Source organism: Saimiri boliviensis, chromosome 16 (genome assembly GCF_048565385.1).
Source record: "Saimiri boliviensis isolate mSaiBol1 chromosome 16, mSaiBol1.pri, whole genome shotgun sequence".
NCBI classification, from domain to species: Eukaryota; Metazoa; Chordata; class Mammalia; order Primates; family Cebidae; genus Saimiri; species Saimiri boliviensis.
The window spans coordinates 12,395,366-12,411,302 of NC_133464.1; the positions used below are offsets into that span (position 1 = coordinate 12,395,366).

At 35.4% G+C, this 15,937-nt stretch overlaps 1 protein-coding gene across 5 annotated transcripts in view; it reads left to right on the plus strand.

Moving 5' to 3' along the window:
- NALCN (sodium leak channel, non-selective) overlaps positions 1–15,937 on the plus strand; it is a 374,466-nt gene that overhangs the window by 65,901 nt on the left and 292,628 nt on the right. For 4 of the 5 annotated variants that reach the window (XM_039473391.2, XM_039473390.2, XM_074387470.1 and 1 more), the window contains exon 7: positions 2,705–2,859. In XM_039473391.2, coding sequence (XP_039329325.1) covers positions 2,705–2,859 — 155 coding nt within the window. Of the gene's footprint in view, positions 1–2,704; positions 2,860–15,937 lie in introns of those variants that run through there. The other variant, XM_074387471.1, reaches the window with a different exon arrangement.

The window sequence follows — 15,937 nt, forward strand, 5'->3', positions numbered from 1 at the left end:
AAAATGTAAACAAAATTGTTATCTATAAATTCCTATCATAGATATCTGTTGTGAAAATCTAGCAAGTAACTTAGTAATAATTTATTTCATATCTTTTGACCTTTTTATCATATCTCATATACTAGGAACAGGTTATAATCAGCTCATGCTGCATCAGTCACAGTAGCCATTTAGGATAGCACAGATCCTTGTCTTTTACCCCAGTCTGTACATCTCTGACACTGAACTTTAAACATTGCTTTTATATGATAACAACTGCTTGTTAACAATCCTTATGTCTCACTAAACAGCTACACTCACCGGTAAAAAGGTGAAAGGTCTCTCTCTCTTTCTTTCTCTCATTCTCTCTCATATGCAAATGCAGGCTCTTGACAGACGTTTTCACTTTCCAGAATGCCAGGCTGTTTATTCCATCCCTAGAACCTTTACCTGTTGATCATAGTCACTCCAAGCAACACCCAATTGCAAGGTTCTCCCACTACCCACCATCTGCCACTCATAGTCATAGTTGATGTTTCTGCTTTGCTCTCCAGTTAACATCGTGAGCATATAGATAACTCTTAAAGCATCCATCACACTCTCCTGTGGTCATTACTTTTTTATTCTCTCTCACACTAAGCAGGCAAGTCCCTGAGTCAACTTTATTCCTTTTATTCATCTCTGTTCCAAGCATGCTGTGTGGCATAGAGTAGGCCTGTCAAAAATAATTATTATAAATTAATAAACAGACCTTCAAACACAATTAAGTGGCCCCCTACGAATATGGGGAAATTTTTCTGAAAAGAGGCTAAGTAATCATAAGCATAGTCATATTCATTAAGGACAGTGATTACAGAAGGCCAGCACTAAGTGTAGTGCAAGAAGCAGTGACGGTAGTTCCATATCGGTAGAGAAAGACGATATTGTGAATAACAAAGAGAGGAATCTTAACATGCAGTCTTGAGCTACTGCCTTCGTCATTGGTGAGCCTTGTGGTGAGAGAAGGAGAGTCGTGCACAGTGAAGCACATGTTGAATTATGGGCACATGCTTTCATTCTAAGTATCTCCCTTTTCTTTTATATGAAAGCATGAGGTCCTTCTGGGATTTGTTTTTAAAACAGCTGAAAAGTTTCTCATTTTTCAGATGAGGAAACTAAGGCTCAAATGTTTCAAGTGAATCGTCCAAGGTAATTAAGTTAGCTGGTCACCGAACTGAGATGATCATTCTTGTGTTGTGATATATACCTCAGTGCACTGTACCATCAGGAGCGATGAATAACTTAAAACCACAGGACTCTGAGATCCTGAGGTATTGTTTGTGGCCATTATAAACAATTTTAGTAACAAGTTCAGAACACATCTGCTTAGATCTCAAACTCCTACAAAATGTTATTTGTAAATAGGATGTTAAGAATTAAAAACAAACAAGCAAACATATGCTGGGAGGATAATTGAAGGCTTTTAAAAAAACAATTATCTGCTCCCAGGGATTCCAGTACTCATTTTGATACACAGAAACTACTAAAGCCAGAAATTTAAAACATTGAAAATCAGTGCCAATTTGTGGATTATTACACTTAAAAATGCATAAAACAACAACAGGAACCACTTATTAAAGAGTTTCTGTAGTTTACAAATAAATAATTCACCATAGACTTAAATAATGATAGAAAGACACATTAATTCATTCATTTATTCAGAAAATAATTACTAAACATCTACTATAAGGTTTCTTTAGAGATAATATAGAATATATTCTATATATATATATATATATACAGAATAGAACATGTTTATTCCAATAGAATAATAATATTCTATAACAGAATATATGTATATTCTATAATAGAATATATTCTATTCCATATATATAGAATATATATATATCTTTTGAGCTAAGTCAACATATATATATATATATATATATATATATATATATATATATGACAGTAACTCGTTATACAAATACTATCAACATTACGGTTTTTGTCATTACAGACTAAGACCCAGATAAATGAAGGAAGGAATTTTTCTACAGATTTGAAAAGAACATTAACTTGTCTGAGGATTCATTGTGATTCACAAAATCCTTGTCTCACTGAGGGCACAAATTTTACTTCCCCACTTCTAAGCAATGTTACACGATGAAAGTCATTTTCTGAGGACTCAGAGTGTTGTTCTTATTCTTCTGAGTGTTGGAAGATGTGTAATTTAGAAAGAAACAAGACAAAGAGAAATGGAAGGAACTCAAGGTATCTCATAGGAAGGAGAGATCATAAAGTGATTATACAGGGACCTGTTGAGCTAGAGGTGCTTGTGGTGCAGCCAAGTGGAGAAATCTAATAAGCAACTGGACAAGCTAGTGACAACTCTAATAATATAGCTCTAATATAGAAATGTGTATATATATATACACACACACACACACACACACACATACACACACACACACATATAAAGAGAGAGAGAGATTGAGAAGTTCTCTCAAGGTCTTCCTGTCACCTAGGCTTGAGTGCAGTGGCATGATTATAGCTCACTGCAGCCTTGAACCCCCTGGGCTCAAGGGATCCTCCTGCCTGTGCCTCCCAAAGTGCAATGATTATGGACATGGGCCATTTCACCTGGCCAGAAACATAAATATTAATGAAGAGAAATTACATTATTCATCGTAATCAACATTTATAATTGCTGAAATTGTCTAACACCTTCATGTGTTGTTCACAGGAATGTAACCTGGAATAGTTTAGCTATTCCAGACACACACTGCTCACCAGAGCTAGAAGAAGGCTACCAGTGCCCACCTGGATTTAAATGCATGGACCTTGAAGATCTGGGACTTAGCAGGCAAGAGCTGGGCTACAGTGGCTTTAACGAGATAGGTCTGTCTTACTGGTAAAATACGTTTTAAGTTTCTATTTTATGATGTTTATGAAGTGGACAGAATAATTGAATAATTGATATTAATATTTTGACTGGCTGTCATATAGAAGAAATACAAATTTTAATTCTATGACGAAATCATAATATATTCTACCATATAGTACATAGCATACACACTGTGTATGTATATATGCCACAGTGACTGTATGGAGTTACAGATCTCTCTGTAATTTTTGAATCTTTGGCTATTTTGATTCTTAATAATAGCATTTTAAAATATTTCTGTGTTTACCAAAGTTCTGGGTTGTTGACTCAAAGATAAACAAGACTTGGTTTCTTTTCACATGTAACTATACCCTAACAGTCAAGGTAATCTTTCATTGTTCATATTGATGAGTACATTAGAGCTGAAAAGTGCTCCTTCAATAGAAGATACGTAATGAACTACTGAATGAATATGCATAGACTATCTAATAACTGTATTGGAAATGCTTTTGCATGAAAATTATGTACTCAAATGTGTACATTTCTTCTTGGCTTGCCATATTAAGTCCTAAAATGTGCCATTACATACATAATGAAATAATTCAGCATCTGCCATTTGGTTCATATCATTGCCTTTATTATAATTCCCTGCAAGTTGCACATTTTATATTGTTACAGCAAAAATGTGGAATTCCAAACAAGTATTTTATACCTTCAGAATTGTTATCAGAATATTGTTTAAACTAAATTATCTTCAAGTCTCAGGCCTGGGTGTTAAACCATAAAGTTACAGCTTTTAGATGGAATATACTATTGAATGTGGGTTGAGAGTATCTTTTTAAAGTCCATTTTCCAAATAACATCTTAATTTTTCATTCTTATATTTTAATATTTCCTCATATTGGATTTCAAGCATTATAGTTAGATGTTATTCTTCCATCTCTTTTTGCCAATAATATCGTCTCCTATTTCACAAAAATCCAGAAGCTAACTGATGTGAAGCATTTCAATTTGCTGTACTCCCTTAAACTTACCCAGCTTTGTAATTAATCTTAAATCCTTCCCTCTGTCTCAAAAGCACAGAGGCATCATGAATTATACCAATAACTTTAAGGCATGAGGAAGATATCACAGATGTGGTATGGGACGTGAGATGTATAGACTGCTAGGCTGTGTGGAGGTCCAGCAGCTGGGCATGACTTACCAAAGTCTGCAGCTCTTTCTTTTAGGTGCTAACTGGGTGTATCCAGGTCTTCTATTGTGAGTGGCCACCATTCAAGAGTTAAGGTTACCCTTACACAAAAAAATCCTCCAATCCTTTAAAATCATGTAGCTAAAGGAAATCACAACCCTCATCACTTTTAGTGCAACAATTGTACCCAAATTCAAACTGCAGCATTATCTTCAAGTCAATTCATTTTTCTTCACTCTGACCTATAATGGCTTTGCTTAATATAGGGTGCAACCTTTTTTTGAGAGAACAAGTCTCTTTGTAGTGTGTTGGCTCAAGAGGACCAAGTCTAGGAGAAAATTGCCTTGAAGGCAGTAGCCCCCTACTAAAGCAATTATCTTGCTATAGCTGTACTGTTAATTTATCTGCCAAGGATTTATGCTCCTTGAAAACAGGAAGTGCATCTTTTCATTTTCAAGTCTGCAGGGCCATGCCTGGCTCACAGGGCGCCCTCCGTAAATATTTACTAATGGGCTCAACAAAGTGTATGTCCTTTTGAATTCATTAGTAACCAGGCATGTTTGTATTAGGAAGCAGAGCCACAATAGAAAATTAAGTTGTTTTCTTGTTGTTCTTTTCCCTGATTTCGTCTGTCTTTGTTGGCAGTGTTCATTATTCCTCGTAACTCCTTCCTTTCTATACAGGCTTAATTTCATCTGTTTGCTTATTTTTCCCAAATGATGATTGAATTTATCATCACTGTATGACTAATGGTTAGATAATGAAATGTTGATCTTGTACTATAATCGAAACATTTTTAAATGGTCACTATAATTTAGATTGAAATTGATACCTTCTTCCTGATATTATGTATCTCTGTAGATACACAAACTACTATGTTTAAAAGTTCTTATGGAAAAAAAAGACATTTTACCCAAAATGAGGAAAATAAAATATTTTATTAGACAGGTGATCATCTCTTCATGCATATATTTGAGCTTAAAACATAATTAAGTACCTAATTATGCATATAAATGTGGCTAATATGTTTGTATATATAGGTAATCATGATTAATTAAAAAGGACTCCATTTTCTTTTCTTACTAATCAAGTTATCATGCAAAACATGAATTTTAATTCACTTATAAAATTTGTGGCGTAAGTAGCTTTATGTCTCAGTAAGATTTAACACTGATGATGTTGAAAAATTCAAATTTTAATATATATTAAAAGCCAGAGACATGGAGTAGAAAAAATTACAAGGAACCCCTTTTGTAAGACTGAAGAGTAAAGATGTCTTTGTCCCTTTGTGTTCCCCAAATCAACCAAACATCAAGAAGATTGAGAAACAGAAATTCAATTTTCATCTTTAAGAACTCTGAAAAACCTGTAACTATAAACCACGTCACAGGACTGGGTGTCTAAGAGAAAACTTCTGAGAGGATTCTTCCTACTGTGGATCTCAGACAGTACCAGCAAGACAGCAGTATTCTAAGATAATGCATGTTCCTGGAGGAGCAGAACTGTCTCATATTCGAGTCAGGGAATCAGAGCAAAAGCTGATTATGGAAGCTTACCAGGACCCTATGTGGCATCACAAAGCAGAGGCCCTCATTTCTGCAAGCAGTTGGTGGGGAGATAAAGTGGAGGGGACACACTGCTTTGTCATGGGCCCCAATGCTGCTGATCTGGAAGGTTCTCATGGCTGTTATCACTTAGGATGACCTGAGGAGTCTTTTAAAACACACAGATTCCCAAGCACTCTCCTCATGTCAATTAAATCAAAACCTTAGAGTGATCTGAGCAATAAATTGCCTTTAAATGCTCTCCAGGTGATTAACGTGTGTGCATGCAGAGTTGTGAACTATTGGACTAAAGAAACACACACACTCACACACTCCTCTATTATAAAAACCTTCAATTCTATCTGGGTCCATTTTGGTTGTTATAACAAAATGTCATAGAATCAGTGTCTTATAACCAAGAGAAATTTATTTCTCATAGTTCTAGAGGCTGGGAAGTCCAAGATCAAGACAGCAGCAGATTTTATGTCTGGTGAAGGCCCACTTCCTGGTTCATAGAATGGCACCTTTTGGCTGTGTCCTCCCTTAGTGGAAGGAGTAAGGGGTCTCTCTTGAGCCTCTTTCATAAGCGTATTAATATCATTAATGTGGGCTCCACCATCATGATCTAATCACACCCAAAAGTCCTACCTCCTGGTAGCATCACCATGGGGGTTAGAAATTCAACAAGTGAATTTGAGGGGGAGCATCAGCATTCTGCCCATTGCACTATCCTGCAAAATTACCCCATTCCTCCCCCACGTGAAATAGTTACAGATACATGGTCTAACAAAAATTTATTTCAAAGATGAGTAATAATTAAAAGAATGAGGACAACATCTATGAAAATGTACTTTGAGGTACTTTTAAGATTGAAAACGAAATTCTTGATATATAACTCATAAAAAGCTTAGCAGGAAACAAAGCACTGAATTACAGATTCAAAGGTTACAACTTGTCTCAGCGAGTAAACATAGAACAGTCAACACTGAGACAAATCTTAGTAACATTGTTGGAAATCAAAGCTAAAGAAAACATTTATTAGGTATCTAGAAAAAAAAAAAAAAAAAAAAGTCAAGTTAGCTATAAGGAAGTACACCAGAGAGGCCTGAAACTGCATGCCAATGTGGAACTCTGGAAGGTAATGGCACGATGCCTACAAATTCTTTAGGGAAAGAACGGGTCAAACTCGTTCTGAATATTTTTTAAGAGGCAAGAACTTAAAGACTATATTTTGCATGAAATCTTTTTGAAAACATTCAGCCAATCAAGAGTTTTTCTTATCATGAGCTAGACTCTAGCATCTACTTGCTGTAAGAACAAAGCTAATACAACTTTAGGATTTACAAAATACAGTGTAAGTATTACAAATTATGGCTATTTAGAAAAGGTAAGATGGAAAACGGGGGAGATAGTGTAATGATGTGGATGTTTTTAACATTCATACTTAGCAGTTTAAAAAAGTACAATATAGGAAGTGTATAATAGAAGTAAATGTATTTTCTATATTATACAATATAGGAAATGTATAATAGAGGTAAATGCATACTTGTCATGAGAATGCATGATAAACTCAAAAGTTACTTTCTTTAAAAATAACTCAAAAATCAAAATAATGTTATCTATGACCATGTCCCCAAAAATTCACTTTAATATGAGTAATAATATTGGAATCGATTATTTCCATATATTGATAATCATTCTCAAAATAAACAGTATATTTTTTAACCTCTGAATAAAGTTATACTATCTGCTATAAGATGCTTAAAACTGATAGGGGAACATGACTCCTTTGTGGTAAAGTTTGCTTGAAGCACAATGGTTCAAAAGAATGGCCCTGGGGTTTGGATCACGGCTCTACTTTATATTAGTGTGACAATCTTAGGAAAGTAACTAACCTCTCTTGCCTCAATTTCTCCATCTAGGAAATGGGGTAAGTGATAGAACCTTATAGAGTTAATGTAGAGAATAACTGAGAAACTACACTTAGAGTACTGGGTAGCATAAACACAGAATGAGCTAGAAATCAGAGATGCAAGGGCAAAATATGAAGGTAACCCTGTGTTATTTGAGCGAAAATTGCATAATAGTAAAAGAGGGCAGGAAATAGATGCTTTTGGACTCACACGCAGCATCTTATATGATTCCCTTTGTTTACAGCCATTTCCAATGCAAGTTTTTCAGTATCTTATGCAAGGGAGAGGCATGGCACAGGGGGCATAGTGTTCTTAACCTTGTATCCTGCCTATGTTAACTCCTATCTCCCATTTTATTTTTATTCCAATCAATGAGTAGCATTCTAGAAGGCAAATTTTTGGTGGCATTTGGTCTTCATTGTTCAGTTATTCCTCTCCACTCTCACAAATGTCCTCACTTCTGTGCTTGTACCAATCTCTCTAGAATCCCATTAACATTTAGCCAGTGTCATTGACTTTTCCACAGTTTGATGTGGCTTCATGTTTAATTGTATTTATTTATCCCTATACATTCAAATTTGTGACTCCTGAATTTGAGCCTCTCCCTTTCATCAGGCTTTCAACAGGCACTCCTTCCACAGAGCCTAAGGAAAGCACCAGCTGGGGCATTGAGGGGAAGGTACAGCCGTGCTGTGATATGCAGGGACTCCAGCACTAAGTGGTTTATTTTCTGACCTCCTCTAATTTCCTGGACCACATGGCAACTGAGATACTGATTATTTCTGTCTCTTTCTTTCGTTTATGCACCTTTCCATCTTTATTTCTGGATAGCTTTCCTATGGCTCCTTCTTAAGGACCCCCAACTAATTCATCCCCTCGAAGACGTTAGCCTATGCACTCAAGATATCACACACTCTCCATGTTCCAAGCTTCCTGAAGAATGGATGTAATCAAAAGGACATCTTGCAAAATCACAAAATTGTTTAGAAGTCATTGAGATTCCACAATTGAAGTGTATGTGGTGAGGTGGGTAGGAATCATACAGTGGAAATGTTTGGGAATTGGCAACACCCAAAAAGCCACACTGTTGACATGACACAAAATCACAGCAACTTACTCTATTTAGAAAATTTGTCCTACTTCTATTTTCTGAATACCTACCCACTTTCAGTTCTTATTTCCAGTGGTATGAAACAGACAAGCTGAGACATAAAAGAGGCTACAGTGTGATTTTTCTGTAGTAACACTGGAAATGAAATTACAGAAGTTTAGAGCTGGAACAGATAATGCAGTCATGTGTTTTACTCGCACAGGTGGGGATCTGAGAGTCAGAGTGTGTGGGGTTAGTTAGAGTTCCAGAAAACTTGGGGCAGAGGCAGGCTGAACACATTTCTCTGGATTTGTAGATGTCCACCATACTTGGTCTTTCTACCAAATCATCTTACAACTCAAAATAGTGTTTATTAAGAAGAAAATTCAAAACTAACTTGCAAAGCTTAGCTTTATCTTTAATTTTCTAGTGGAATGTTAGCATTATTTCCCTCTAGTGAAATGCTGATGTGATGAAGAAGACCATTATCCAAACAGAGGTGATATGTCAGTTAGAAAAAAAACAACACAAATATATTGTATGTGGGAAAGAAATAACAGCAAACACCATCAAACTAGCAAATACTTGTCATGACATTTTAAAAGAAAGTAAAACATTTGTTACAAAAGATGAGAACAAAACTATTGAGGTGGTGGTTTGAACCATTCATTCACTGTACAGTTAGGTAAAAAATAAAACATGTCCAATTTGGACTAAACAACCTAATGAATTTCATTTGATGATAAAACTCATCCTGGAAAGTCACTTACGAAGTAAATAGGTATCATGCATTTTTTTGTTACTTGTCTTTAGAATCATAAGAATAAATGACAAAAGCTGATTTTCCAAAAAAATCCAGAATAAATTAAATTCAATTGAAATTGCTTATATCGGAGGAAGCCCATAAGCAAGATAAAGTATAAATCAAGACATTCTGAAAATAACTAATAGAAAAGACATATAATATATGCTCTTAATACTACACGAGCTGTATATAGTGGATCACTTTCCCTATTCTTTATATACAAAAGTCAAAGGTAAAGCCAGGAAATAATAAACACTATGCTCTTATGGTGACTAATTGTCCAACAGGCACTTTGCTTTTGTGATTACTGTCATTACTTATGACAACTATTGTTATCATGTATTGATTGCTTATTATGTGTCTTGTACCAGTGAAAAGGTTTTCTATCTATTGTGTTTTTAATCCTCAAAATAAATCCTTAAGGTATCATTATTCCTCAACTGATGAGTGGGGAGAATGAGATGAGAAGGAATTCGCTTGCCCAGAGCCTGTCACCAGCCACATTTGGAAGCCAAGTCTTGCTGCCCTGTGTGCTGAGGTCTACAAACCACTAGGTTACCAAATAAGTCAGTCATGAGTAACCTCCATACTTGTGATTTGTCAGGACAGCTGGTCCATTATAAAGTCTCATTATGATAATGGAGGAAACACATCTTCTAAAATAGTGACCTGCCATAGTGACAGATTTTGCAACGTGGTGACCTCCATCTTGTCCCGAAGACTTTAGACAAGTCTTAGATGAAAGAGTAAATGTGAAGAAGGGTGATGTTCACGGCAAACTGAGACCCTCTTCAGGGATTGGTCTCTGACTTTAAGTCTAGTGCCTTGTATTCTGTATTCTGTGGGACAGAGAGTTGGTACATAATACGTGTTAGTTAAATGAAAGAATATAAATATTAAAAATATACCTGGGAGGCAATGCAGTTTTAAAAGCTATTGAGCTATAAACATCTGGGCAAGGATTAGAAGATAATGCCAGCAAAAAATTGGTAAATACTACTTCTGATATAAAATGAGATGGCAGACATATAGGCTAGAGATGTGGGAGAGAACTTAGCAAACAAAAGAAAATACGCTATTTGGTATATTTTAGCAAGGTTTACGCTTATTTGAACTAAGTTCTAAATGCCATGATAAGCTATGTGTTTTCTGTATGTAATTTATAGCTACATGCATTAATTTCTTCTGTGTATTTGAATTTACTTTCTTCACCTTGAGATATTAATATTTAACTTTGCTTTCTAAATTATCACAAATTAATCAATAATTTTATCTAAGACAATTTTGGAAATCCACATTAATTAATTTCTTTATTAGAATGTGATATAAAGACTATTTACCTTATTACTTTTCTTTACAAAAAATCATAAAGCAAAATTCTCTCTCTCTCTCTCTCTCTCTCTATATATATATATATATATATATATATATATATATATCCTCCTTAAAGTATTAGATAAGAAAACTACAAGTCATCAGCTCCACAGGACTTAAAATGTGGGTATTGAATGCTTAGAACAAATTTAAGATGACTTGTAATCTTTGTAATTTTTTTTTGCTACAATAAATTAATTAGACCTTTCAAGAAAATGCAGAAAATGAAGGTAAAAGGTAATTGAGTCTGCCAGATTTCCTATATTCCTAACTCACTTCCGAAGAATATGACTATGGGTATTGAAATCTGGGATTGTTATTTTTTACAGGGAGAAATATATTTTAGTTGTTATTTACTTTTGTGGCATTTTTCTTCTTTGACTTTGGGCAGTATGGACTATCACATATAAACTTAGCTCCCTGTGCTGATCATAAATCAGTTTTATTAAATATTGATTTAGATATATCAGTTGTTACTTTCATCACTGGTAGGGTTCTGTGCTTCAGACTACCCCTGTATCTTGCTGAAATAGGATTGACAAGAGATCTACTTACCTGAGTCCAGTGTTTTAGTTTTATCACAGGATTTTCTTGACTTTGAAATAACTTTCTGTATCTTTTTCTATTAGTAGTCTATTATTTGTATAATTTTTCTCTTATATGATATTAAACATGGACATAAAATATGATGAAAGAAAATTACTTTTATTCAAATTATAATGGGATGTAAATTGAACTTTTGTTGATGCTGCTGCTAAAAATTGATTCATCAGAGTTAAATATTAAGCCATATTTCATGCTACTGTATGTGATATCAGATAAGAACTTTACAAATGAATAGAAAACAAAGTCGTCATGTATCTATATGATTTATTACAGAATGCACATTTTTATTACAGTCGTGAAAGAAAAACCACAGTAAAGACTAATTTGTAAAATATATAATTGAGATTTATAATACTTTCAGAAAAAAAGCACCAAAGGGTTATTTTTGATGCATTTATCTTGATGTTTAGTGTTGCCACAGGAATGACTTATTGATTTTTATGAAAACACATATAGAAGAGAGAACTAAGGCAACAGATTTCAACCAAAAGGGCTCCATCTATGATAATTCTATATTTGTTCTCTGATTAAAAATTCCTTTATCACTGACCAAGGAAAATCTGACATATTTTTGTTGATTCAGGGACAAAATCTAGAAACATCCTATGAGGAATATTTGTAAAAACCCTTAGCCAAATGCAAGGGGTTTTATCCCTGTATCTTCAATCAGTAAGTGCCCCTAGGTTACATGAAATGTGTGCTTGAGGATTTTTAAAGTGACTATCTTTAGGTTTATCAGATTCTCAAATAGGGTCACAAACTTACTTAAACTGAAATTAGATGTCCAGACATTACTCAGAATTTTAGGAAGAAAGGAGTTTAAAGGCAGAAATTGCAGGCGTTTTAAAAATAAGAATGTCCATTGTGTGGTGAACAACGTTCACGAGTTCTTATTGGATGAATTAGAAAAGACAGCAACTAGAGAAGTTTTTTATCAGACAATGAAAGGAGATTTTAAAAGTAAATTTTGAAGGGCATAAAGTGATGATTTGTTTCATGTTATACATAGAAGACAGTGCTCATTGGAAATATCTAGTGATTTCTAAGAAATCTGCATTTTTATAGTTGTATTTTAAACATTTATAAGTTACAAAAGTAATACTTCTAATAATGTAAGAGATTTAATGATTTAAGAAAGTAATGAATTCTGCCATATATAATTCCCTCCCTCTCTTCCTTCCTTTTCTCCTTCTTCCCTCTTTGTAAGTTTCATGGTATTTTATAAAACGTTTTTCATTATTCCTTACTAATAGGCATTTAAGTGGTTTTCAATCTTTCCCGGCAATAAGTAACGCTGTGTTGAATATAGGCATATACACATTCTATGCTTATGTGTGATTATGCTTTAGAACGGATTCCTAGAAACAATTTCTGGGTGAAAGGATATGCACATTTCTAACATAATAGATAGCTGGTGGTTTACTTTTTAAAAAGACTGTAAGGATTCATAGTCCTGCCCTTATATTGCGTGAGTGAATTTTTAAAAATACAAGATATCATTTTTCAGTATGCATAAATATTGAAGGAAAAAAATAATGTAGGCATTACGTATTCTGTACTCTGTACTGTTCTGAACACCAGCAGTCTATTCTCTTCTTGCACGTATGTGTTCATCCCATTCTTCCTGGAATGCCTGTCTCCTAGCCCTCCCATCATCTGTGACTCACCTTTCAAGACCTACTCACTTAAGTTTCCCCTGATCTGCAGCATTCCTCTTCCTTCTATCTGTACTATGATAGCAAGGTGTGTGCATCAAAGTTAACACTTCGTTACTTTGTTCTACATGTGTCCTACTGTCTGGGGGCATGTGTGTGTACACACATGTGTGCCTGTGTTTTGCCCTTATCTTCTGGATTAGTTCATTAGATCCAGTTGACTCAGGTGGGAGCAGAGCCTCAGGCACTTCTTTGGATGTCTTTTCTTACTCTCCTTGAACTTGGTATATACTTGAGGACTGGCTGATCACACTTAGGAGAATTTTATATTAGATAGATTGCCTTTGAAGAATCATCATTCTGCAGAAATTTAGTGACTGAAAATTTAAAACAAATTTAAATACAACTTGAGACTCTAAGCTCACTGTTCATTTGAATGTATGACTTCTCTGTTAAGCCAGATACTCACGTGAAACAAATGTGAATAGACTAGCACGGAAATCTTGCATGGATAGTCAAGGAAAGCTTCTCTGCTGGTGACAGTAGCCTACGGAACATAATTCCCTGGACACTCTATGAAATCAATTCAGTTTTATAAAGTGATCAGTTTGAGCAAAAAGTAATAGTAGTGTTATTTAGGAAATCCCTAAAAGGGATTTCTTCAAGGCTAATGAAGGTCTGACGTTGGCACCCGTGGGGCTCCCAGGTTCCAATTCGTGAGCCCTGCTTAGCCAAAACCCTGCTGAAGACGGAATAGCCTCCTTCTCTGGAGAGAAAGCCCCCAGCCTTTGACAAAATGCTTCTAGCCTGAGCCACGTGGGCTATGATAAAGAAGATGGTCATCCTGAGGAGGCACTGGACAGTGGAGACAGCCCATCCACTTTTCCCCTTTATTCTTCCCTATCCCTCAGCGCTCACGCTCTTTGACCTTGGGATTCTGGAATCATTAAAGCAAAATATTCTAAATATACTAAAATATGCTAAATATAATAACTTAAATATGCTAAATAAAATGAAAACTAAAATAGGCAGATTAGAATAAATCATGAATGACTAATAAATACAAGCTGCCACCATTAAAACAAAAATAACAACCACTACCACATTGCTACTATAAAGATTATTATTGATCAGATTTATTTTTAGATAAGTAAAAAAATGAGATGTATTTCTATTTTTCTGAGCATGTAACCATTCTTAGGGAATACAAGATCCTTTCTCACAGTAAGCAGAAGAATGAGATGTATTCATAAATAATATATTCAACAAACACTTATTTTGCATTTACTCTATATAGGTACTGAAAATAAAATGATATAAATAAACATCTCTCAAACAGAGATGTTAAAATAAAATTTTAAAAAGAAATAAAGGTGAAGTAAATTCAGAAGAAAGTACAGATCATGAACTTGAAGTGGTTCTTACAGCTATGTGCTGGATGCAGGGGTGCCTGTCTGTGCACATGTGTACATACATTACTTCTGAACTTTTTTTTACTGTGACTATATTAAAGTGAAATGTGAGCACCCCACATTTGCTGCAAGTCTCATTTTCCCTATTTGCTTTATTTCTCACATGTATATAACTTGTCTAACCTCTGAAACAAATGTTTTTATTAGTTTTGGTAGTGCAAAATCACCTTTAGAGAATTACATTTTTATTTGTGCTTTTGTTAAATAAGATCTACAGTGTGCCACTTTCATTTTGTATCTGGCTAAATATTTCTGCTTCCTGTGTACTTATTCTGAAAATGTCTTTAATTTATCTTATTTTTGATAATTACCTTCACCAAGTACAGAATTCTCCTTTGGTATTGATTGGACCTAACAACTGAAATATTTTCATTTTTTTCTGGAATCTATTATTGCCAATAACAAGCGTCCTGTAAGTCTAATATTAAGGCTTTTGGGGGGGGGGGTGTGAATTTTTTTTAACATCCTTTTTCTCTAGTAGTTTTTAAGATTTACCCTTTGTCTTCACAGTCTTATGGTCTTAGCATCCTATGCCTAGGCATGGATTTTTATTTTTTATCTGCTGTGCACTCATTCTCTGCATGTGAGACTCATGCCTTTCTTCAATTCTAAAAAGGTTTTAGATACTATCTTCTGAAATCAGCTCTCATCTCCATTCTGTTCTTTATTTTCTGAAATACTGATTTGTATTTGTTTTTATTATATACTTCTTATTCTAGCCTCTGTGTCTTTAAATCTTGTTTTCTAACTTTCCTCTATTTTCCTGACTTTTCTTCTTGTTACCACACAATGGATGCATTCATTTGCTTGGCAGGTGGCAGTCCAAAGACCACAACCAAGGAAGATTTAACCAGGGGGTTTCATTACTGGCAACAAATAACTAGAACACTGGGGATAGTTCCCAAAGCAGTGCCTCCCCAAACACAGGTGAAAACAGGGCTTTCGCCGGGCGCGGTGGCTCAAGCCTGTAATCCCAGCACTTTGGGAGGCTGAGGCGGGTGGATCACGAGGTCGAGAGATCGAGACCATCCTGGTCAACATGGTGAAACCCCGTCTCTACTAAAGATACAAAAAATTAGCTGGGCATGGTGGCACGAGCCTGTAATCCCAGCTACTCAGGAGGCTGAGGCAGGAGAACTGCCTGAGCCCAGGAGGCGGAGGTTGCGGTGAGCCGAGATCGCGCCATTGCACTCCAGCCTGGGTAACAAGAGCGAAACTCCGTCTCAAAAAAAAAAAAGAAAAGAAAACAGGGCTTTGTGGGGGCTGATTAGCTGAGTGACTATATGCAGAGGTGGAGGGCAGGCAGGCACAGCAACAGCTGTTCATGCTTCTTCATACGTTGCCCATATTGAAAATGGCACATAAGCTCCTCCCTGGGCAGGGTGTTTAGTATGATAATGCCAAGGGGTCTCCAAAGTTCATCTCCAGCTCATGCGTCCCT